A 22,697-nucleotide genomic window follows, 5' to 3' on the forward strand; every position below is an offset into this window, starting at 1 on the left:
TGACACAGACACTTTTTTTTACACTAACAGCTTGAACACCTCTCCGGTCTACAAACAGCAAATCTTCACTGTCGAGTAAAAAAACAGCATGTTGAGGCTTGAAGTTGTAGCCCAGGTATTTGGGCTTGGCCAGTAGGTGGGCCAAGGACATGCCTATACAAAAATATATATTAAAACAAAAACAATCCCAGACACCAAAGTCAGCAAGAACAAACAACTATCTAAGATTGTGATGTCAGTGAGTCAAAAGTCACGATGCGAAAGGCTATTATTAGGTTTTTGTAGACTGGAAAACAGGAAAGCCAAAGAACAGCTTAAGCGATCCATGTCCAATAAAAGTGCTCTTTCTAAATTTAAAAAAGCCCCAAAACACTACAGGATAGCCTTGATCTTGATCTAGGACTTGATCACAGAGCAGTACTGGGGACAGGTTCAGACTTGATTTGTCAGGCTAGTAGAGTGATGTGTTACACACAAGTTTGTTTCTTCTTCCTCTCACATTTTCAGCTGAGAACATCTTAACCCAGCAAGAGTTGGATCAGCTGTACTGACCAAGTGTGTCTACACATACAAGGGGTTTGGCTCTGGTTATTTCTTTGTTATCAGTGCACGTAGTAGAATATACAACAGACAGTTCTGACAGTAACAATAGCGGTTCAGTCAGCAATAATCACAAATTGTTGTGCATTCGGAAATGCTCTTACTGTTACTATTACTGTTCCATAATTTCAAAACAATGTGGCCATTCTCCAGCAAGACATTTTTAGCCAGAGATTTGTTGCTAACTCAATATTTTCTTTTCTTCAAATCATTGTCTGTTAACTCTAGACATGGTTGTGTGGGGAACATCCCAGTCAATCAGTTTCTGAAATACTCACACCCGCCTGTCCGGCACCAACAAACTTGTCACATTTAAAGTCCCTTCAGTGACTTTTCTTTCTCATCCTTAGGTCTTCTTGACCATGTCTGCATACCTAAATGCACTTAGTTGTTGCCACATCTTTGGCTGATTAGATATTTGCATTAACAAGCGGATGAACATGTGTACCTAACTGAATAGCCACTGTTCATATATGCCACATGGATATGGGCACAGTGTCATTTTGCCTACTGACTTATGAGGTCAGCTTTCCCCCTGCCTCTGCCTCTTTCTCTTGGTTCAAAGAGGATAACAGCAGAGGGTGCCAGATATCAGAGGGTAGCTCTTTGATGCCAGTAGCCTTTCCATCAGGTCTTGCCCTTTAGCACACTTGATCAAAGTACATTTTGATCAAGAGCACACATTCTCACAGTGCTGTTTTGTACTCACAGTTTTCTTTAAGAGATTATTTACTGTAGAATTGGAGCCTATGGTGAAGAAATAAGAAGCCAAAGAGGCCATATTAAAGTAGATAACTGCATCATATATTCAACTTGATGCATTATAATAATCTGTGCGGTTTCTTGTGGGTCAAAAATGTGTTTACAAATAAGCTAAGATATTTCTTCTTCCAGGAGGATGATCCTAAGATATTTATTTATACAATAAATAAATGAGCAAGCGGAAAATGTCTGACACTGCAAAACTACTGGACATTATTACAATATTTATAAAGTTATAGCAATGTCACGTTAACCTATCCATAGCTAAAAATAACTAGTCAGCTGAGTTCAAATGATGAAAAAGGAAACATTTCCGGAAAATTCCCGGGAAAACCGGCTAACAGTTATTCTTGGAAGACAGGATTAAGTCTGCGTCTCAGTGAACAAGTTACAGTTTCTGTGTTTTTCAGCTATTTTGAAGCTTTAAGAAAAAGGAAATCAGCAATGGTGTGAGTTAAAGGGCTCATAATATTTCTATAAACCTAATTTTCTATACAGCATCTGCGGTTTTTTCTGTGGGCAATCAAAAGGTTGAATCAGGTCCAGCCACAAGTAGCGCAGGGCTATTACAGGATTATCGCATTGTTATTATATTGCATTGTACAGGTGTTGAGGTGTTGTGTGCAATACATACTTCCACATTGCTGCATGAGCCGTGCGCCTTTTTTTGAGCGGCGACGTGAACTGCGCATGAAAGTAAAGTATGAGGGAAGTTCTGAAGTCTTAAAGCCGCAGTAAACACACTATTCCTTCAGGTAAGGAAGGGGTGGGGGATAGGTGGGAGGGGTCTTGCTCCTGGTGCAGGCTGACAGTTCTGTGTTATTGGCTGACAGCAGGTGAGAGACTCTTACCTGTACCCGAGAGAAGGAGTGCCAGTCGTCGTCGTCGTTTGATTCCAAATCAGGATCTACTTTTTCTTCTTCCAGCCACCCAGAGAGGTAGAAATCGGCCAGGACCGCTGGGAACTGAACGAGCGACTGCAACAGGACTCCGAGCATGGAGCCTATAACGTCGTGGAGCGAGGAGAGAGTGAGCAAGTGGCTCCAAGGTGAGACACATATTGCTTTTCCTTGTCTAACGCCTTGATCACTTCACAGGTACTTTGGCTCGCACGGTAATGTTAGAAATAGAATCGCCACACAAATCCTCTTGGAGGTGGAAGGTGAAGGTGGAATGAGGAAGTGGCCCGTGCAGAGGGAGAAGCCAAAACAGTGTAGCTCTGATCAGTGTCAACAACTAAAATAGTGTCCTCATAAACAATAGTTTATATGAATGCTTGTCATGTACATTTAGATCTCGTCATATAAACAGGCCTCCCCAGTTGGTATGTTAAAGCGTGTTAAAGTAGTGGAGGAAAGTAACTGAGCACAGCTTTGAGGTAATTGATTAACTTTAATATTCTGAATTTATGGTAAGCTCCTTTTTTGTAATTATAAACATGTTACTTTTTTATGGATTACTGTTGACAAGGAGTCACTCTATATATTATACAGCTTGAACAGTAAAAGTACATTTTGCTGTAAATACTTTCATTTTAGTGTTAATTTAAAAGCAGTATTTGAGTATTTAAAAGCATATTAAAATATCCTTACATATTACTGATATATTGTAGTTATATATATACAGAAGTGTTAATGATTTCCATGCTTTAGAGATAATTCTAAATATCATGTTTTTGACTTGTGCTTTTTACTGATGTGGTTTTGATCATAAATCATAGCTTAATTTAATACACAGTTAATAGCACAGTTAATACACATAATACAGGTATTACTTTGGTACCACTATAGTGTTCAGATATTAGTAAACTACTCGTGTTTCACAGTCAAGTCTTTACTTTTTCAAACGTAATTACTCAACATGTGGTAGAGAAGAAGAAGAAGACCATTTTCAAGCCTGCACATGCATGGGACTTTATGAGTATGTGGACTTTTCCAGTTATACTTTTGCCATGTGTGCAGCTAAAGCCTGTTGTTTTTTGTGCCCTTCGGCAAGGTTTGGATACCCCACTGCATCAGTATCCAGTTGCACAGTGGCATCTATCAGGGGTGGACCTGCTCCAGTTGACTTCTCAGGACCTGGAGGCGTTGGGAGTCCATAAGATTGGACACCAGGAGCTTATACTGGAGGCTGTGGAGAAACTGTGCTCTCTGGTGAGTGAGCAATGAGAATTACATATTATAATACATGTAGACAGTGATGGTGAGTGTATCTCTGAGTATCTCTTGTCATGTTTTTGCTATGCTGCGGATTGTAACGGTGCAGTAATCATGCTATCATGTTCTGGTGGTGCGTATGTTCTGATACAGCAGCACAGAGATATAATTTTGCCTCACTGCTGTGTTTTTACACCTTATTTTTGTTTGCACAGTGGAATGAGCAGCTGTTGGTCAATCGGTTGCAAATCTAGCCAGAACATACAGCCAGTACTTGACTTTTCTGTCACTTTTACAACAATCCAACATATCACAGTAAAGTACTTACTTTGGTTTTCTAGCTAAGATCAAAGGACTTGTCATGCATCAGCTGTAAGCAAAGCAGATTTAGAATACAAAAGCTTGGGCTTAATAGTTTGCATGCAAATTTTAGGGAAATCGTGCAGTCAACTAAAAAAAAACAACTTATGCATTCCCTTTGATTCTCTATCCCATTTTTTCTGCTGCTTAATTATTTACCCTGCTTGTCCAATTTTAAGAGCAAGTTTTAGGAGACTTAAATTCTGTGTGCGTATGTGTTTGTGTGTGTGTGTGTGTCTGTGTGTGTGTGTGGAGGGGACTCCAGAATGGCCTTAGGACTAATTGAGGAGGACAGTACCAGGCCGGGTTCCAGCTCTTGTGGCGTAACAGCCTGTAAACATCAGCCTAAGACTCAGGCTGCTTAAACTGCCGAAATAACTAATACTGATTAGTCGTTACAACATGAACAGTTCAAACCCAAAGTCTGTGCGAATGAGGGTGCAACACTTAAGTAAAAGCTTTGCTTTTCAAGCTTCCATTATAGTGTGCATGTGGCTTCATGTGCCCACTTCCTCTCCTCCCTCCAGGACTTAATGCTCCACGAAGCGCTAACACTGCGCTCATTCATAAAAACACCCATCAGATACTCACATGGAGTAGACCAAACAGGTTCACGCGCATGGTTAGATAATTACCAGCTACAGTGTTGAAAAGGCCATGAAAAATTCATGGCCACTTGTTGACAGGCCCAGTGTTCCGGCTGGTTGTGTACCAACAAGCCTCTTGACCATGGGTGAGTGGGTCACGACAATTGCATGCTCCTCCTTCAGTGATTTTAAAGAGTCACGTCTCATGCTGCTGGCCAGCAAACTGTGATGACAAGCATATAAGATAAGATAAGATAAGATAGAACTTTATTAATCCCTCGGGTGGGTTCCTCTGGGAAATTCAACTTCCAAAAAGCACAGCAACGACCGAAGTTACAGTTACAGAATTGTTATTTATATATATATATATATATACACACACACACACACACACACACATATATAAATACAGAGACAAATATAAATAAAATATACAAAGGGGATAAATAGAATAAATAGGAATAAAAAATAAAAATACAAGTGAATTGCACATTTCAAGTATTGAGTCTATTGCACTGTTGACTATTTACAAAAAGTATTGCACAAGGTATTGTACAGTGATGATTGTATTATTATGTATTGATATTACTCTTTGTTACAGTGTAATCTATTTGCTTTTCTCCCCTTTTCACTTGTATTGCATTGTGCTGTGATTGATCATTTATGCAGTTAAGGGTTCAGGATAGACTGTTTATAAAATGCTGTGCTTCTTTTTAATTGCTCTGGGTGGATTAGATCCATGTGGGCAGTTTATGAAAAACAGGTGTTTAATGGAATTTTTAAATTACTCATTATGGTTCTTTATAATCGCTCAGACAATTGCTAAAATACCTAAAACAGACATGCATTTTTTCATAACAGCTGTGCTATAACACAATATCAATACCTTGACAAAAGATTACATATAAAATATACATACACAGAGTCATGAAGCGTAACCCTGTGAGAATAAAAGGTTTGAAGTTTGTCTTTGAATGTAGATACGGTTGTAATTGACCTCAGGTCAGACGAACGTGCAGCTTGTTCCAAAGAAAAAAACCACAGAAACTGAAAGCACCCACACTTGTATCTAATTCTGGTTCTGCACCTGATGACCTGAGAGGTCTGATTGGGTAATAAACAATTCAATTGTCATGCTGGTAGTAAATGTTCGACAACAGTAACTTACATGGTCACTTTTTCACATATCTTAAAACAAAACAGGAAACAACACACATTTTTCCATCAACAAGAAATGCTGGATTTTGTGCAGGTCGCACAGCCTTTGCTGAGCATTCATGCTACAATACCAAGAAAAAAGTCTGTATAATGAATTCTCTGAACTCTCTCCCCACAGCTATATTGAAATGACATGCTGAGGATTGTGTTCTAAGGATTTTAGATGCATTTTTTTGGCTTTGTTCAAAAATACACCGAATAGAAGCGACAGGAAATGACGAGAGAGCGGGGGGCCGATGTGCTACACACAGCAGGTTCCATCCAGTTCAGAGTCAAAGGGACATGTTGTGAACACTATATCAAATGTATCTTAAGCGATATATTGTGTTAACTGTAAAGGGACAGTAGAAACGAAGAAGGGGTGTTGTGAATTAAACATTCAACATCATTAATGTAACACATTGTTTTTTGAGTGAAAAGGGCACTGTACTAGTTGGATTTGTGTTTTTTTTTGTGCGTGTCCAGACCTATGGTATAGGCGGTGAGAACCTACGTGGTCTGATAGAGAAGCACCGCGCTGTTGCTCACAGCCTACAGATGGGCATCCAGGCCCGCTGGCGCCTCAACAGCTACGACGGACGGAGCACTACCAAGCTGACTCCCACAATTCTGCAGCTCGTAGTGGAACTCATCGCCTCAGCCAAAGGCCTCTTCTCTTTGCTCAACAGGTCTGTAAACAGAAAGCAAGCTAACCTTTTTATTTTTAAAATTTGAAGTTATTGTAAATCAGGAAGGTCCCCTGCTGTTTCTTAAGCATATTCTGGTTTTTAGAGTTTTTTCTATATAAACTGCAATCATTTTCTTTTCAGATATCAATATTCCCAGCTCAATACATACACCACCACCAAGAACATATTCAGTTACTGCAAAGAGCTGGGAGACATTGTGCACAAGGTAGGCCCATTTTTTCTAAATAACTGCATCAAAGTCTCAGCATGAGCTTGTGAATGGCATTATTGCAGTAAAAGAAACCAAACAAACTAATATATAATATATACTAATATATATTTTTTATCAGCTGTCTGCTCTTACAATACAGAGAATTGAACACAAGTACTTCACAGCACATGTGCTCGTGAGTCCACACAAAGTGTATACTTTTAAGAGGAACCAAACACTATTGAACAATGTTTCCAGCAGCACTCTCATGCACACTATAAACCTCCAAAGGGGAACTGCAACCTGTTGTGCGATTTATTTATTTATTTTTCAAATCAAAAAGCCCAAACGAGCAAGCCAGAAGCACAAACACACTCCCTGTTCCTCAGTTTAGCCCGAGTAATGCAATTTTTATCTTTACATTCCTGGCATATTTGGAGGCAGCTGTAACTTGAAGACGCTTAGGTTAAAAGGGCTGGCAAAATGAACGGCTTGGTTTGGTCTGTGTTTACCCCGGCAGGGTGCGATTGAGAGAAATGGCGGTGGGGAGAAAGAATATTTATAATAGGATACATGTAAAGGTGGGTGAAATGTGCTCACAGGTAGCAGGAAAGGCAGGCCTGGATATGTTGTTGTGCCTGTGGGAGGGAAGGAAGGAGGGGGGGAAGAGCTGAGTGGGAAGCAAAGGGTATGGGAGAGAAAGGGGAGGAGACTGAGAGAGGGATTGCACCACCGCTACTAAATGACTTTTGACTCCTGAGGGAGTGTGGATTGATAGACGCGCTGCAAAGAGCAACAAGCAGAGAGAAGTTATTAGCTGGGCACTGTGGTGACATTAGAGATAAATAGCCTGACAGAAGTTGAGAAGAGAAGAGGAGAAAAAGAAAATGGAGCTCCAGCGATAACATGAATGGAAGATAATTCGAGAGATACAGAGACAGTAAGCAGTAGAGAGAAGCTGTGGCTGAAAGAGAACTCTGAGTATTTAGAGAGGTTTATTTAAAGCTCCTGGACACCTGCCCACCACAACAGGTAGAGTTCTCATCTCTTTAACTGGATAACTCTCCACATGTTGATTTTCTTTTTTCTTTTTTCTTTTTTTCTTTGCTTGAATGCTTAAAATACCTACACTTAGATATAAAAGCAAGTGTATTTTCTGCTGGTGTAGTTAAAAATCAATCTCTGGGGTCTAGAAAACAGGACATTACCCTAATGGGCTTCAGTGAGCAGCAGGCAAGGAAGGAAGCATGGATTTAAGATTGATTTTAGTTGTTGACTCTGAAGGGATTTTTTTTGATCCTATGAGCTGAATCAGCGTTGTCCCCTGTTGTTTTCTTTCATTGTCCGGTTGATCACCATTTGTTATCGGCGAGCTTTTGTTTGTTCCTGTTTTTAAATTTTGAATATAATCAGGTGTTTTAAAGCTAGGTGTTATTTTATATAAAACTGCTCAGAGCTGCTGAGACTATTCTGTGAAGTAAGGTCAGAGGCATGTGAGGAAATTATTAGTGGGCTTATGTGTTAACCAGAAAACAGGATGACTATTGTTTCAGGTTCCTCTTCTTAAACATCAGCCACATCTATTGTATAAATGCTGGATATCAACGGTTTTGATAGAAAACTCTTGGCAGATCAATTGTAAGGTCAGTTTTGAGCAGCGTGTGTGCACACGTTCTTGTACTGCTGCAATCGCATTAGCAGCATAGCATCACTAAAAGCATCCATACAGACTAGCATTTTCAAAGATTTTGCTTCAGGCTCGGCTGGTATCACACACCCCACCCTGTGGCATTTACTGTCCTGTCAGGAGGCCACCCTTTAGCATGACGTCTTTTCTAAAGAAGGGCTTTTAAAGAAGCCAAACCACATCCTTTGCATCAAAAAAGGAGTCTTATTTCCTGTGTGCTTGTGTATATTTAAGTGTGTGCGTGTTTCTTTTCTCTCACCCCGAGGGTGCTCGGGGTCAGTAGTCAGCTGGTGTCGTTGAAGATGCCGCACTAAAGTTGTCAGGTCTGATTTTCACAGTAGCACAGGCTCAGTTTGCTTTGAAGCAGCCAAGCAGCAAGCAAAGAGAGAGGGACAGAGAAGGGAAATTGGTGGTGATGAACTGAGGAAATTCATTATAAAACGGTACGTGAGTATAACTGGAATTCCATTTCTTCTGGAAAAACAACAGTCAGACTTTTAATAGTGCCTTTCACAGGAGAACATCAAGGTGAAGGTGTTACTCAAGAGATTTTAATGTTTAACTCTTGAAGGACTATGCCCAGGGTGGCTGGAGCCTATTGAGCTGTCAAAGGACGAGAGGCATTGTACACCCTTTTGTTTTTATCTATTTAATTATTTTTTATTTTTTAATCTTGTGTTTTAAAGCAGACACATAATAATATAATATTAAGCACTTTGGTACACCACTGGTTTTTAAATGTGCTATATAAATAAAGTTTGTTGTTGTTGTATAAAACGAATTGTAGGACACAACTACTTCATCTTTAAAATTAGCATTGGGATCTTATTGCTCACCGGAATTAGACTCAGGATGAATTGGCAAGAGGATGAAAAAGTCATCATGCATGAGAGCTGTCAAACTATAGCTTGTGTTATTTTTAGGGTTAAAAAACAAGAGCAGAAGAGAAATCCCAAAAAGACCAGAATTTGAAAAAGGTATGGAAAAAAAAACAAAACAAGGAAAAGAGCAACAGGAGTGGAAGAGATCTAACATAGTTATGTCTTCCAGTCTTTTTATAGCAAGTCTGTGAGTTGGTGGTTAACACAGGGGTAGTCCAAGTATGTAAACATGCGTGCTGAGGCAGCAGAGGTCTGTCTCAAGAGATCTTGTGTAGACTTTTGATGTAAAGTTTGGTAGATTTTAAGGATCTGTAATAGGTTGCACAGCCTCCAATCAACAGTCCATGTTTGAGCATACTGTACATTCCTGTCACCTCATTTGTTGTTGGTTTTAGCCTCCTGTTGTGTGTGTGCCCATGCATGGCTGTGCCCGTTCTTGTTTTTCTGAATGTTACACCCACATAAAAGCGTGTCATTGTTTCCTAGACAACTATGGAGCAAACAGCTTTAAGGCACAGGATGTTGTTCCAAAGTTAGCCCAGCACCTGATCGGGCCACACACACCATGATCCACAAGACAAGACAGCTCAGCACTATTCCTATTTATTTCTATGTATTTATTTATATAGCACTTTTAATTACAATAGTGGTGTTCATCAAAGTGCTGTACAAACATACAAATTACACAATAAAATAACACACAATAAAATAGCAATATCAATTAACATCAATGCCAAACAGCTAATAACAAATAAATAAGTAAATAACTCTCATGCAGTATTAAAAGCCAGTGAGTAGAAATGTGTTTTAAGATAGGATTTAAAAAGGCTGAGGGTAGGAGCCTGTCTAATGCGGAGAGGCAAATCATTCCACAATTTAGGCACCACGACCGCAAATGCACGATCATCTCTAAGAACCAGCCTCGACCTTGGTGTGGCCAAAAGCAAAACATCACCCGATCTAAGAGCTCTAGGGGGCATATAAAGCTGCAGTAGGTCTGACAGATACCCTGGGCCTGTCCATTCAGTGCAATATAAGTCACAAATAAGATTTTATAATTGATTCTAAAATGTACAGGGAGCCAGTGAAGTGAGGCAAGCACCGGGGAAATATGTTCATTTCTCTTCGTTTGTGTCAAAAGACAAGCAGCGGCATTCTGAAACAGCTGGAGCCTTGCAAGACAAGTCTGACTAATGCCTACATATAAAGAATTACAATAGTCCAGTTGTGATAGGATGAAAGCATGAATTGCCTGTTCTAGGTTTGTAAAAGACAAAAAAGATCTCACCTTGGATAAAAGCCTCAGTTTAAAGAAAGACCGCTGTACAACTAAACTAATCTGTTTCTCAAAGGTGAACTTATTGTCAAATATAACCGCCAAATTTTTTGCATGCGATTTGATAAACGGTTCTAAACTGCGCAAATTAAAATGTGAGGTTCTAGAATTGCAACTTGGTCCAAAAACGATCACTTGGGTTTTATTTTTGTTGAAATTCAGGAAATTAGAGGCCATCCGGGCCTTAACTTCGCCGAAACACTGAAATAAAGGTTCTAGGGAGGCAGAACTGTTTCTCTTTAGCTGAAGATAGATCTGAGTGTTGTCAGCATATGAGTGAAAACTAATATTATATTTCCTAAAAATAAGACCCAGAGGCAACATATAGATAGAGAATAGAATTGGCCCCAGTACAGAACCCTGCTGAACACCACAAGTACAGGAGGCTGTGGAAGAGGTAAAATCTCCAATCTTCACTGAGAAAGTCCTATCAGAGAGGTATGACCTGAACCACTCTGGAGTGCCTTTGATGCCGCATTGCTCCAACCGAAAGATCAAGATGCTGTGGTCAACAGTATCAAATCCAAAAGCACAGCTGAGTCTAGTAAAAGATCATTAAGGACTTTTAAAAGTGCAGTTTCAGTGCTATGAAAAGCTTTGAGTGCCTTGAAAAGCGCTATATAAATCCAATCCATTATTATTATTATTATTTAAAACCAGACTGAAACCTCTCGAGAACATTGTGACCAGATAGAAAAGATTGCAGCTGAACAAATACAATCTTTTCCAAAATTTTGGACATAAAGGGGAGCTTTGAAATAGGCCTGAAGTTTGCAAGAACAGAGGAATCAAGATTAGGTTTTTTAAGCACTGGCTGCACAACAGCATCTTTAAGACAGGCTGGCACAACACTAAGCGCAGTATTGCAGCAGAACCGTGCGGCGACGCACAAACTACTGTTCTCGTTCATTAAAGGTGAGATGAAGAAAGATTTGTGTCTCTTTTTTTAAAGTTTGCTGCTCTTCCTAACTGGGATTGTCTACCATTTATTGATGTCTACACTGTGGCTAATCTGTAACTATTATAGTTGGAGTAATGTTAAAGGTTAGGCTTGAGAATCTGGCTGCAGAATAAACTTGTTGTTGCTCAAAACTTGGTGAGTGCCATTGCTGTGTTTTGTTGGCAAAGTCACAGTTTATAGGCCTGCATCAATTTCATTGTTTCAGTTTTGTGGGCATCTTGTTCTGCTTTTGTTGATGGCGATCTAAAATTGATTCAACTCGAGAGTGACAGTACAACATGCTGTTGAAAACTAAATGTTTCCCACCCCTTACGTCTTATCTCATTTCCTCTCCTCTGCTTCTTTCTTTGTCAGGTCTTTACCACAGACAAGCTCGCATATTCTTTTTATAGATTTGTAATAATTATTCGTAATTTCAATGCTCACTTATGTTAGAAAGGGGTGATTCATTGTTTCTATTTGCACGAACACGCCCATGCATACAGTTTTGGTGCCCGTAATTGATTCTTAGTGTGATACCAGCAGTGAGAAATGTTAGTTTGTGGTCTTTGTTTTCCCACCACGCCCAGCTGAGTTTCACGGCACAACTGTACCTGTCGCCCACCTGAGATGTGTCATTTCCTATTCTGGCAGAGCTAGAAAAGAATGCAGAACAGACTGCATTGCTGAAGGGAAATAACCTGTGGCGTGACTTTAAATACAACAGAAAGTAGAGGCGTTGGTTTGGCTTTATTTTTACCATATTTCTATAAAGCTATGGTGAGAGTTTTTACAGGAAAGAACCTTATGCAGAACAGATAATGTGTGTGAAAGGTGGCACCAAATTAGAACCGCAGCTGCTGTTGCTATTTACAGCACTGATTTGTACAAACTAAGTTCTTCAAATATGTTAAATTAAAGTCTTAAGCCATCCATAATGCCTTTATATTTTGCTTCCAAGGAGCAGACTTTCTTGCATTTCTTGAGCAACAGTTCTCTAGGATTTTCAGAGGATTTGTCTTTGTTTTGTGTTGTTTTGTTGGACAACATGGACATAAAAGTCATTCAAGAATAAAATGACACCTAACTTTGGGGACATTCTTTTATATGATGCTTTTAAGTTCAGCAGTAGATAAAACTTTGTTTAAGTTTAGGTCTATGTGCAGAGCATCCCATTTTAAAAGATGCAAACAAAATGCTGTTTTCCCCAAATCCATCTAAAACTTCTGGACATAAAAAAGCTGTTTGGAGGAGCGTAGCTGGTAACTATTGGAGCTTAGAGAGATACAGTGAACAATCTCCAGCCAACCACATCATAACTAATGCAGTGGTGAGTCCTTGTGTTTGTAATAAGGATGTGTTTTGGTAAATATTACATATTCTGTGAGCATAACTACGAAACTGAAGGCATCAGTGTGAAGGGAGCGATCAGGCAGTATCTGAAAAACTCAGCTGTGTTTGTTTGTTTGAAGCCAATTGTTAATAATGATGCTATACAGATTATTGTGAAATGTCCCTGCAGAAAGTATCAAGCCTTCTAGCATGGCTGTAGATGCCTCTTGCGATTATCTTAATTTTCTTGTGGTATTGAGGGACATGTAAAACTTCTGCAAATGGCTTAAATTAGCGCTGCATCTATTTTTTCCTAATGCTTTGATCATGCCTTTATATGATAATCATAATGCTTTGGTTCGCATCTTACTTACACATGATGCAGCTTTTGTGCTTTAGGACAAGGCACTCGTTGATGTTCTGCTTTCTGCATCTTTTCTTTGGTTTATTTTGTGATTTAAGCCTGAGCAACTAACAAACTTATTACACATGTAGCACCCTAACTCACAAGCAATGTGCCATGACAAGACTCTGTTGCCGTAGTAGGGATCAAAATAAAGATCTGAATATCTGAATCTTTATCGGTTTGTTTTGGTGTATATAACAGTTTGCAGCCACTCTCATGCAGTAATCCCCACGGGGAATAGCAGCATACAAAGAACACAAGCACAAGCGGACCAGTTGAACTGGCCAGTAATCACGTCGTACCTCTCCCTGCAGCCTTGTGTCGCAGCCTTTAATTAGCCCAGAAATCCAGCCGTGTTCACTGTTGATCCCTTGCTACATTTCACAGGGATTAGTTTCCCCTTGCAATCCTTTATGTAACCCATTACATCGCTGGCCATTGCAAATTAGCTTAGGGCAGTAATAGTGTGTGGCATTAGACGAGTCAGTGAATATTATATGGTGTGCAAACATATGCCCTATTCACCTTTAACCCCTCATTTGTCCTCCATTGTTCAAAGCCTCTGCTTGTTTCTTTAGCTCCCGGGACTACTCAGCTACCTCGCAGGAAAGCTCATAGGAAGGCGTTATTAACACCCTCATCCCAGAAACCAGAGATTAGCCAACATAGATCTGTCGCATGAATTCTAGTAACTGTGATACTGACTGTGTGTATGTCTGTGCGTGCATGTGTGCATGTTTAGATGATCTGTTTGTAACATTAACATTATAATGTTTGCAATGTTTCATGTACAGTAAACGAGAGCATTTGTCTTAAAAGATGGGTTCATCTTGCGTGACAGTTATGAGCAACAAATCAGTGTGTTACCCACTCTGGATAGAAATGTATTAGCAGAGTGTGTACTGTTTAGTACAGTATGTGAACTCCTGGGTAATAACGCCAAGAAATCTGAAAAATGAAACAGCGCAAACAAGGCCAAGGCCACTTTGATATTCGTCAGAGATTTTCAATTTTCTCCTCACAAAACGTATCTGCTGACGCGAATCAAATAAAAGGCTGGAGTTGAGGAATATCTCTTTTTATAAGTCTGCCATTTGCAAATTTTATAATATAATAATAAAAAAAATCCTGTGCACCCACGAGTACTGGACCTTTTAAATTGTTAAAGTTTCAGTTATATTGAAAGAACTCATTTCGTTTAGCATAGGAAAGGGGAGCTGAATATCAGCATGGGCATAGGGGCAGCTGTGGCTCATGTGGTTCAGTGGGTTGTCCACCAATCGCAGCCCCAAGTATGGCTGAATAGGTGAATGAGAATCATCATAAAGACTGCTGTGGTAAAAATGTGCCATTTAAGTGCACAGTGTGGGGCCTTTTGGGCCTGTTTGCCATCATGGTATCAAGGCCAAGGATAAAATTACAGGAAAAAAATTAGATAAAGCTTAAAACTGGATGACACAACAGAATAGGTGGACTCTAAAAGAATATTGTGCAGATCTGATCCAAAGATAACTGACTCGTCTGTATGTGAAGAGCAAACATTCATTCATTGTAGAAAGCCAGAAAAAACACACTAAAGATCTCCAGGGATGCTTCTGTGTCCTCTAAAAACCCGAGGCCTTTCACTTCCTGACTCATGCTGTGAAGAGGAAATGGGACATGGGTTTTTAGTCAAACTGTCCCATTTCCACAAATCAATAACATTAGCATGTCGTACATAGGCTACAGGGTGTCATTTGGTCAGCCTTCTGCTCATATCATTTCTTTTAATTCATCCAACAGAACAGCACTGGCTACGAAAAAGAAAAGGACATCATCTCTGTCGTAAGTTTCTCACTTATTTCTATGTTCGTCCGTTTCATTGTGCCTTGGAGTAATTTAACCTGTTTTGCTGTCCTTTGTTTTACTATGAAGTAAATGAGATATTCTGAATGGCACGTGTTTCTTTCCTCAGTGCCGTCAGTTGGTGGCGGTTTGTGACGAGATCCTGAACTGCTGCCCCGAAGCGCTCCTCAATCACACCGCTCAGCTAGAGAGTGTCGAACTGATACCCGTGGCACCCGGTGATCAGCTGGTAAAGACATCTTTCGCTTTATAACTGTAGAATTTTTGCCTTCATTGAATTTAGAACTCCTGAGAGGACGTATTGTTTCTAATGGCACACAAAGGAAAACATATGTGTACATGTTTAAAAAGGAGTAAGGTAACTTTAGATTTAGTGCATTAAATCCAGTTATTTATACTCATTCTTGAATTTAAACCTCACTCGCTAAAGTTTTTCCTCTGGTCCACTTTCCTAATCATCCATGTCTCCTACTTTTCAAATCTCATCTCTCTGTTTCTTCACTTCCCTTTTTTGTCCTACTTTTTTCTCGCTGTTTTATTTTCAGTATTCATTTCCTGTCTTCATCATTACCCGATGGTTTCCATCATCATCACCACTTCTTCCATCTAACTCAAGGTTCTCCTTGTACCTATTCCTATTAGATTCACGAGAACCCTTATCTCAGTTGTGTACTTTTTGTGCCGCTTCTTCTCTTTTTTCCTCCAAGTCAGAACATCAAGTAGTAAAATTACAGCTCTCATCTTTGTTTGTGATTTACGTAATCTTGTGTCCCTTTAGTTTCATTTTAATCCCTACAGAGAAATGCGTTTAACCAATTTCCTTCCCTTTTGTGATTTGTGCTTAACAGCGAGCGTCAAAAACTGATTGTCCTCGACGGAGGGAAATTGATTGGAGCACGTCAGCAATAGTGCTTTCTGCCTGTCGACAGATTAAAGAGTAACGAGAACTAAAAAGAGAAACCAAGGGAAGTGAGGGACAGGAAGGATGATGATTTATGCACTTTCAGTGTAGCCAGTATGACGTATACCCGCTCAAGTCATGACGTGCACACGAGTCCAAAGCACACAAAAAAATAAATTCTCAAATTCACATTTCTGTCAGTAACAAACAAATTGTTTGCAGTACATGACTAAGAGAAAGTGACTCAGTCTGGCTCCTAGTGTTCATTATAGGTAGATTTATATTTTTTGGACTTAAGAAAGAAACTAAATATGGCTTTTTCTAAGCATATTATTAAAATGGACTATTTATTTCTAAGCACTGAAAACATTTATTGAACAATGAAGCTGTTTGCAGCTTTCATTGATTATAAAGGCAGATAATTACTGCTGCGTTCTGCAATTCTCTCTTTCATTATGCTTTAGTCATCACTCTCATCCACACTTGGACCGTATTTACTCCAAACTACAGTGCGTTTAATTATTAAATGTATCTATAAATGTAATAATTTGATTTATTGGTGGTTGTGACTCAGGAGGTCGTCTACTAATCAGAAGGTTGGTGGTTTGATTCCTTGCTCTTCCAGTCTCCAAGATACCGAACCAAGAATTTTCCCATATGCATCCATGTGAGTGTGTGAGTGTTAGGTTCAAAGTGCACATGCTTTAAAAAAAAAAGTACTTTTATGAATGTGTACGTGAATGGGTGAATGAGGTTTGCAGTAATAAAGCTCAAACTGAGTAGAAGAGGACTATGTGAGCACTGATGTGCCTTTTAATTATTAAATCACTTTTGAGCTTTTTAGTCAAAAATGGATCAACTCCATTCATGTTTCCACAGTTTCTGTCGTGATAAGTATTTATTACGTGATCAGGGCTTTCTGGAATGCAATTATTTGTCTCCCCATACGCCCATTATATTAAAATGATCAGTCACAGCAAGATGACAGGTGGAGGCTGACACCAATATCTTTATGTACATAATCTGATAATGACGGCAAGAAGACGCAGTAAATTTATCTGTCCATTACGGTGAATCATTCTGATTCAGCGATGTGCAAAATTAACATTCTGTGTGGCAAAGTTCATAAATTTATCACTCGGAAAAGTACGTAACATTTTTCCTTTTTTTTGCTTTCTTTCAGGGCATCGAGATAACATCCACCAACTCCAGCAACCACTACGTGACTGGAACTGCCGCTGAGGTCAGACTCTCGCCTTTATTTTTCTTTCCTCATTGTTGACTCAGCCATCAAACCACACACTGTTAACCATCGCTGCCTCACAAGTGCTCGTAAGCAAGCCACTTATCGTGAACTTCAAACCAACCTGTCAACAGTTTGTCTCTTTACAAGAGCCCCGTGCAGATTCTTTACAGTGCCTCTATATTTCTTAACCAGCTCTGTTAACATGTACTCATGTATATGTGTACTCACTGATTGGCTACAAGTGCAGGAAAATATAGCAGATGGGATTTATTGGTTTAAAAGGATCATTATGATAGCGTCGTGTTATGCTGAGCTCTGCCAGATATTTTTGCAGGAGCTGACACTTTCATACTCATTTACACTTCTTCTATCAGAAGGTTTTGTTCTGCTTAGGACAGAATAGCACAAGTCTGTCTGAGTTTCTTATCTAGAAGGAACTGGAAGTATATTTCCAATTGTGAAAAGCAAAAATAAAACACGAGCATCATTTGGTTTCTTGTTTTTGATTCTTCTAAAAAAGAAACTTTTATCTGATTTCATAAAACTACACCATCCTCTTTTTCCTTTTTAAAGTCACATGCAGAATCTAAATCAGGCTATCCTCTCATCTGCACAGTTAAAGTATAAAATTAAGATTTTCATCGATTTCTTGTGGAAACATTAGTTCTCTACCAGGCAGAAATCCCCTTGGAAGTACTTTGCGTGAGGTATTATTTTTAGCTGCTGGCTTATCTTTCCTTGCTTCGCTGTCGCCGAAACTGACACCAATATCAGTCCTCGTGCTGCAAATACTGGCATACTGTTTATTTTTAAATCTCTACAAGGCTGCTTGTTCCAACCATAAGTAAGACTGGATGTAAACAAGTTTATAACACATTGTGACTCACAGGATTTTCCTATGTGTGTCAGATATTCAGTTAAACACCGGCTGTAGCTGAGCGGGAAACTGGAGGCAACAACAGGGAGATCTGGTACATGTGGTGCATTACATTACAATAGTGGACTTCATTAGCTTTACTTTGTAACCATTTGGCTTTTGATGTGGATAAAAGCTTCTCTGAGAAAAATGAAATCATCTAATGGATGCGCCGCAGATGAACGAATTTCTGAGAAAGCCAAAGATCCTTTGTATTGGGAGCTTATAAAATGTATGAGGGAGTGTTTATGAGTGAAAATAAGAAGGGCTTGTGAAAGGATGAAGAGGAGAGGGGCAGAAAGATGAAGATGTTATTTTTCCATGATGTCAACCTCAAAGGCTCCCCTGCTACTTGTAACATTGCTGTGGCTGACGGCTAATAAGAGATATGGCCACTGTCCACAAATACAGATAAACTGCATGAATGTGGGAAGGATCCATGCACTGCCTTGCACAGACAGGGCCTTGGCTTATAATCACAATATCGACCTTCACAATATCAGCAGACTGTCTGATGTCGAATTCAGTCTCAAATTTGCTATATTATGAATGCAGTCACAAACAATATTTATAGTTTTATTCAGTCATAGTCAGCAATGCTTGATTTTTGCACAGATATGATGCTGTATGCATTTAATTTATTGGAGTGTCCATATATTGAGATTTCTGTCTAGTTGTTTGACCCTTAAACATTATTTTATGGAAATTTGTTGAAATATTCCTCACAAACTGATAACATCATATTGAATTAAATGTACCAGGATAGGAAGCCATAAACACAACTTCTGTCTGGTTACTTGAATACACATTACAGGATAAACATAGATGATGTACTTTATAGATAGCTTCCAAAGGAGCCAGACTAATTAAGTGGTTTTGATCAATGGTTCTCCTGGTTTTCTAAAGGTCTTTCAACGTTACAGTAAACCACAATACACAAGAGTTGGACTGAACATCAGTATCAACGGTTTTATGGAGTGATAAATGCAAGTTAGAAATTTATGGAGAAAGAGATAAGGTGAACAGGTCAACTGTGATTGTGTATCAGAGCTATAATGGTTTTGTAGTTTCTAATTAGTTTTTATTATTCCACTTTGAGTTAGTTTCCAGAGTTGCGTTGCTTGTTTCAGTTCAGTTTTTATTGCTTGAAAATGTTTAGTTTTTGTTGAGTTTTTATTAATTTCGATATTCGTTTTAGCCTTTTATTGCATGGAGGCACATATGCAGGACGCACAGTTTAGTCTGAGTTAGTACAGATATTCTAATAAAAACTAAAACTTTTGAAAGAAGTTGACTCTCAATAGTCTCAATAAACAGGTCCGTCAAAGTTTCATCAGCGATTTTTTTACAAGATAAACAAGTACTAAAAGTAAAGATAGCACCTCTTTATTATTATTTTATTTTAATTTTTTTATTATTAATTTTTATTTTTTTAAGTTCACAAAATAATTGGTGAAAAGTTAACTAAAACATGCAAACATCTAAAGATGAGCTTTGAATGTCCTTCAAGAAGACTGCTTAAAGAAATTACAAGAGTTCAGGTTGTGTTGAAGAATTGTAAACCTTAAGACTTTTGCATTATAATATGTATATATATGTATATATGTATATATACATATATATAAATTAGATGGGTTCGGCATTTTTATATGTGTTTTTTAAAGTTATTATGTTATATGTGGTGTACATGTATATATATAAGTATACATATATAAGTGGGAGGGGGATAGGGGAATATGTAATAAAAGTACAAGTATTAATAGAAATGCACAATGTGTCGCTGCACCTGTATAATATATATACTATAATAATATAGTACAGAATATAATATAATACTATACTGTATCTAATCTAACATCCAAACAAAGAACAGAACTCTCCCTATTCCCGACTCACAAAGGCTGAATAAAACCACACAACAAGAAAACATAATAAAACAAACTACTTTAAGTGCCAATTACAAATTTATGCCGCTGTCTGTGAAAAACAAATCGTGTAATTGCTGAAATCTATATCTGGTTTGTTTAAACCCAAATATAGATGTGTTGATTGTGTTGATTTTCTCTGTTTCTGCAGCCCTCTACTGATGCCTACGTGAAGGTCTTGGCTGGAGATGAAGTGATCCAAGTCAATGATCAAATAGTGGTGAGTGATACCGTACATACAGCACTTAAGGGCCTAATGCTCTGCACTATAAATATGTGTGTGTGTGTGTGTGTGTGTGTGTGTGTGTGTGTGTGTGTGTGGTCCTGTTAGTCTGAGACAGTTCTCCTCCTGCAAAGTCTGAGTGTCTTATACAATAACCTTCACGGTGAAATAACCATCGGTGTTGCTGCCTCAGGTGGGCTGGAGCAGAGTTAACCTTGTGAAGAAGCTGCGTGAGAATCCCAGTGGGGTGACTCTCGTCTTGAAGAAGATCCCTGGATCAGTGCAACGCAACAACTCAGCCCCGCTCATCTCTACACAGGTCCGGGCTCATTAAAATCCTCCTCCACTCACTTCTTCACTCCACAAACTGTACTTTCTTCAAAATAGTCAGTGAATTAAAAAAAAAGCCCCAATGTATTTACCTTTTTATATATTATACAATACTTGTACTTTCCACATAATTTGGAAAACAGACTTCACAGGAAAATTATGCTAAGGCCTGTGAATAACACTTCAGAATCTATAACAATGGCGTCTCAAGCTACTTTCACACTCACACAGTGGCCCTGAACGTCTCTAGACATCTGCGGGAGCTGTATGTGAGAACACAAATGTCCAGCTCAGTTGGCTCTAATATTTTTAATGGTCTTTACCCTGCAAGCTCTCTGGTACAAAGTCTGTGTGAGGTCTGATTGAGCCTCTGCGAGAAAAGAGAAGGTAATTGTTGTCCTGTGAATGCACAGCCAGTGAGTGTCACCGTGTCCTGCCAGCTGTACGCTCTACCCAGGCTCTAACTTCACCTAAATGACACAAGAGTATTTCCAGCAGGGAGAATGTGTCTGACCCTGCCATTTGTTTGCTCAACCCCACAAAATGTCATGATTTAATTCTCCTCACATAGTCTCAAAATTAAAGCTGTGAAATTGATGGCAGATACACTATAGATATATCATGGGGGAAATCTCCATTTTTGTAGCAAATCTTCTCAGAAGCTTAGAAAAGGTTATCTATAATGACTGGATGCCAGCATTTAATACGACACATTTTACGCCCTCACGGTGACTAGAACATTTTTGAATTACATTTTTCTCCTCTCTGTCATGCTCATACTTTTAATCATTTGTGAAGCTAAACAGAAGAAACCTCAAAGGCAGCAATATTCTGCTTTCAAGCGTCTGCTGTCTGTGTTCATTTTAGGATAATTACATCCAGGGGTGAGAGTTGAGCATCAAATCCTCTCTTAGAAACCTGATTGTTTTATATCAGGGGGATTCTTTTATGAGAATCCCCTCTTTGATTTCCGTTTAACCTCATTTGGGATCTATTTCCATAAACACTTGCGCACTCTCAGTAGTCACCATGCCAACTGTTGTTTGTCTTTGAACAACACCCTGAATTACACACTGCATCTGATACAAACGCGCACGCATGCACGCACGCACGCACGCACTGTGAGCATTTCACACCCCCCTCGTGACCATCACCGTGCTAATCTCAGATCTAGCTGGCGGCATAGGGTGAGAAAAACATTTAAAAGATGTGAATCAGCTGAGTGTATAAACTCCATATTGTCCTCAGAAGATGCCCTGCTTTTCTTCCAAGAACTTCGCCGGCTGTGTGTGTAGAGTTGTGTGCACGCGGTGTCTGTGTGTGTGTGTGTTTGTTTGCGTTGCCGTCTTGTCTGCTAAGCCACAGAGCACACAGATGGCAGAGCCTAGGAGAAGGTTGCAATTAGAGTCTACCGTGACATCCAGCTTCTTAACCCTCCACCGACCCCTAAATGCAGACAGTTCAACCTGCACACTCACACGCTGTTGTGTTTTCAGAAAGAAGAGGACAAGGAGGAGAAGTCAGAGGAGGAAGAAGAAAAGGACGATCAAGAGGGTCCACGGCATTCATTACTCAAGAGAGTGGCAGCATCTGTCAGGTCCTTGTCTTTCAGTTGAGGGCATTCATTTGCTTGTCCTTTAATAAGATGGAACTGCTACTTGTGTTTAATATTCTAAACCATACAGCAGCACCTGGGTTTGTCTCTAAAATAAACATCAAGAAGAAATCCAAGCTCCATTTAAAGTTAGAATAATAGATGTAGATTTCCGAGGGGATGCATGGAATCCCATCTGAAATATAAACCTTTCTACCCCCCAATTTAGAACACGTGCATTTGCCCCCTCAGTAAACATTAAAAAGGAATCGCTTAGAAGAATTGCTGTAACATTAGTCAGCAGCATAACAATGGCTCCCAGACGGGTGGCTCTTTTTCCTTCAGCATTGTTTTTGTTGCGTTTTGTTTTTTAGTCGCATTATTTTCTCACCAAAAACATTGCGATTTTGTTTTTTCCTGCTTTCATTGTGTTTTATTCAGCTTAACAACGTTTGATCTTTCTGGGTCACCACATTGTAAAACCTTAACCCAATAACACAATAAAGTCACCACTGCTCAACAAAGTTTAAAATACTTTATTAAGGAGTAGTAAGTCAAATGTAATGTCCCGCA

The 22,697-nt window shown here is 39.2% G+C and overlaps 2 protein-coding genes across 4 annotated transcripts in view; one reads left to right on the top strand and one right to left on the bottom strand.

The window, feature by feature from the left end:
* The window catches only part of rps6ka1 (ribosomal protein S6 kinase a, polypeptide 1), a 51,972-nt gene extending 49,612 nt beyond the window's left edge, over positions 1–2,360 (bottom strand). The window contains exon 1 of the mRNA XM_085441981.1: positions 2,214–2,360. Within this exon, the coding sequence (XP_085298107.1) occupies positions 2,214–2,360 (147 nt within the window). The remainder of the gene's footprint in view (positions 1–2,213) is intronic.
* Positions 2,352–22,697, top strand: part of cnksr1 (connector enhancer of kinase suppressor of Ras 1) — a 28,428-nt gene continuing 8,082 nt past the window's right edge. For 2 of the 3 annotated variants that reach the window (XM_085441976.1, XM_085441977.1), the window contains exons 1-10: positions 2,352–2,410; positions 3,358–3,515; positions 6,149–6,351; positions 6,493–6,577; positions 14,927–14,968; positions 15,099–15,218; positions 17,074–17,133; positions 20,129–20,197; positions 20,394–20,519; positions 22,027–22,127. In XM_085441976.1, coding sequence (XP_085298102.1) covers positions 2,359–2,410; positions 3,358–3,515; positions 6,149–6,351; positions 6,493–6,577; positions 14,927–14,968; positions 15,099–15,218; positions 17,074–17,133; positions 20,129–20,197; positions 20,394–20,519; positions 22,027–22,127 — 1,016 coding nt within the window. In that variant the 5' untranslated portion in view covers positions 2,352–2,358. Of the gene's footprint in view, positions 2,411–3,357; positions 3,516–6,148; positions 6,352–6,492; positions 6,578–12,543; positions 12,737–14,926; positions 14,969–15,098; positions 15,219–17,073; positions 17,134–20,128; positions 20,198–20,393; positions 20,520–22,026; positions 22,128–22,697 lie in introns of those variants that run through there. The other variant, XM_085441978.1, reaches the window with a different exon arrangement.

Source organism: Copadichromis virginalis, linkage group LG19 (genome assembly GCF_057382275.1).
Source record: "Copadichromis virginalis isolate Kocher_CV1m ecotype Utaka linkage group LG19, C_Virginalis_male_GT1.1, whole genome shotgun sequence".
NCBI classification, from domain to species: domain Eukaryota; kingdom Metazoa; phylum Chordata; class Actinopteri; order Cichliformes; family Cichlidae; genus Copadichromis; species Copadichromis virginalis.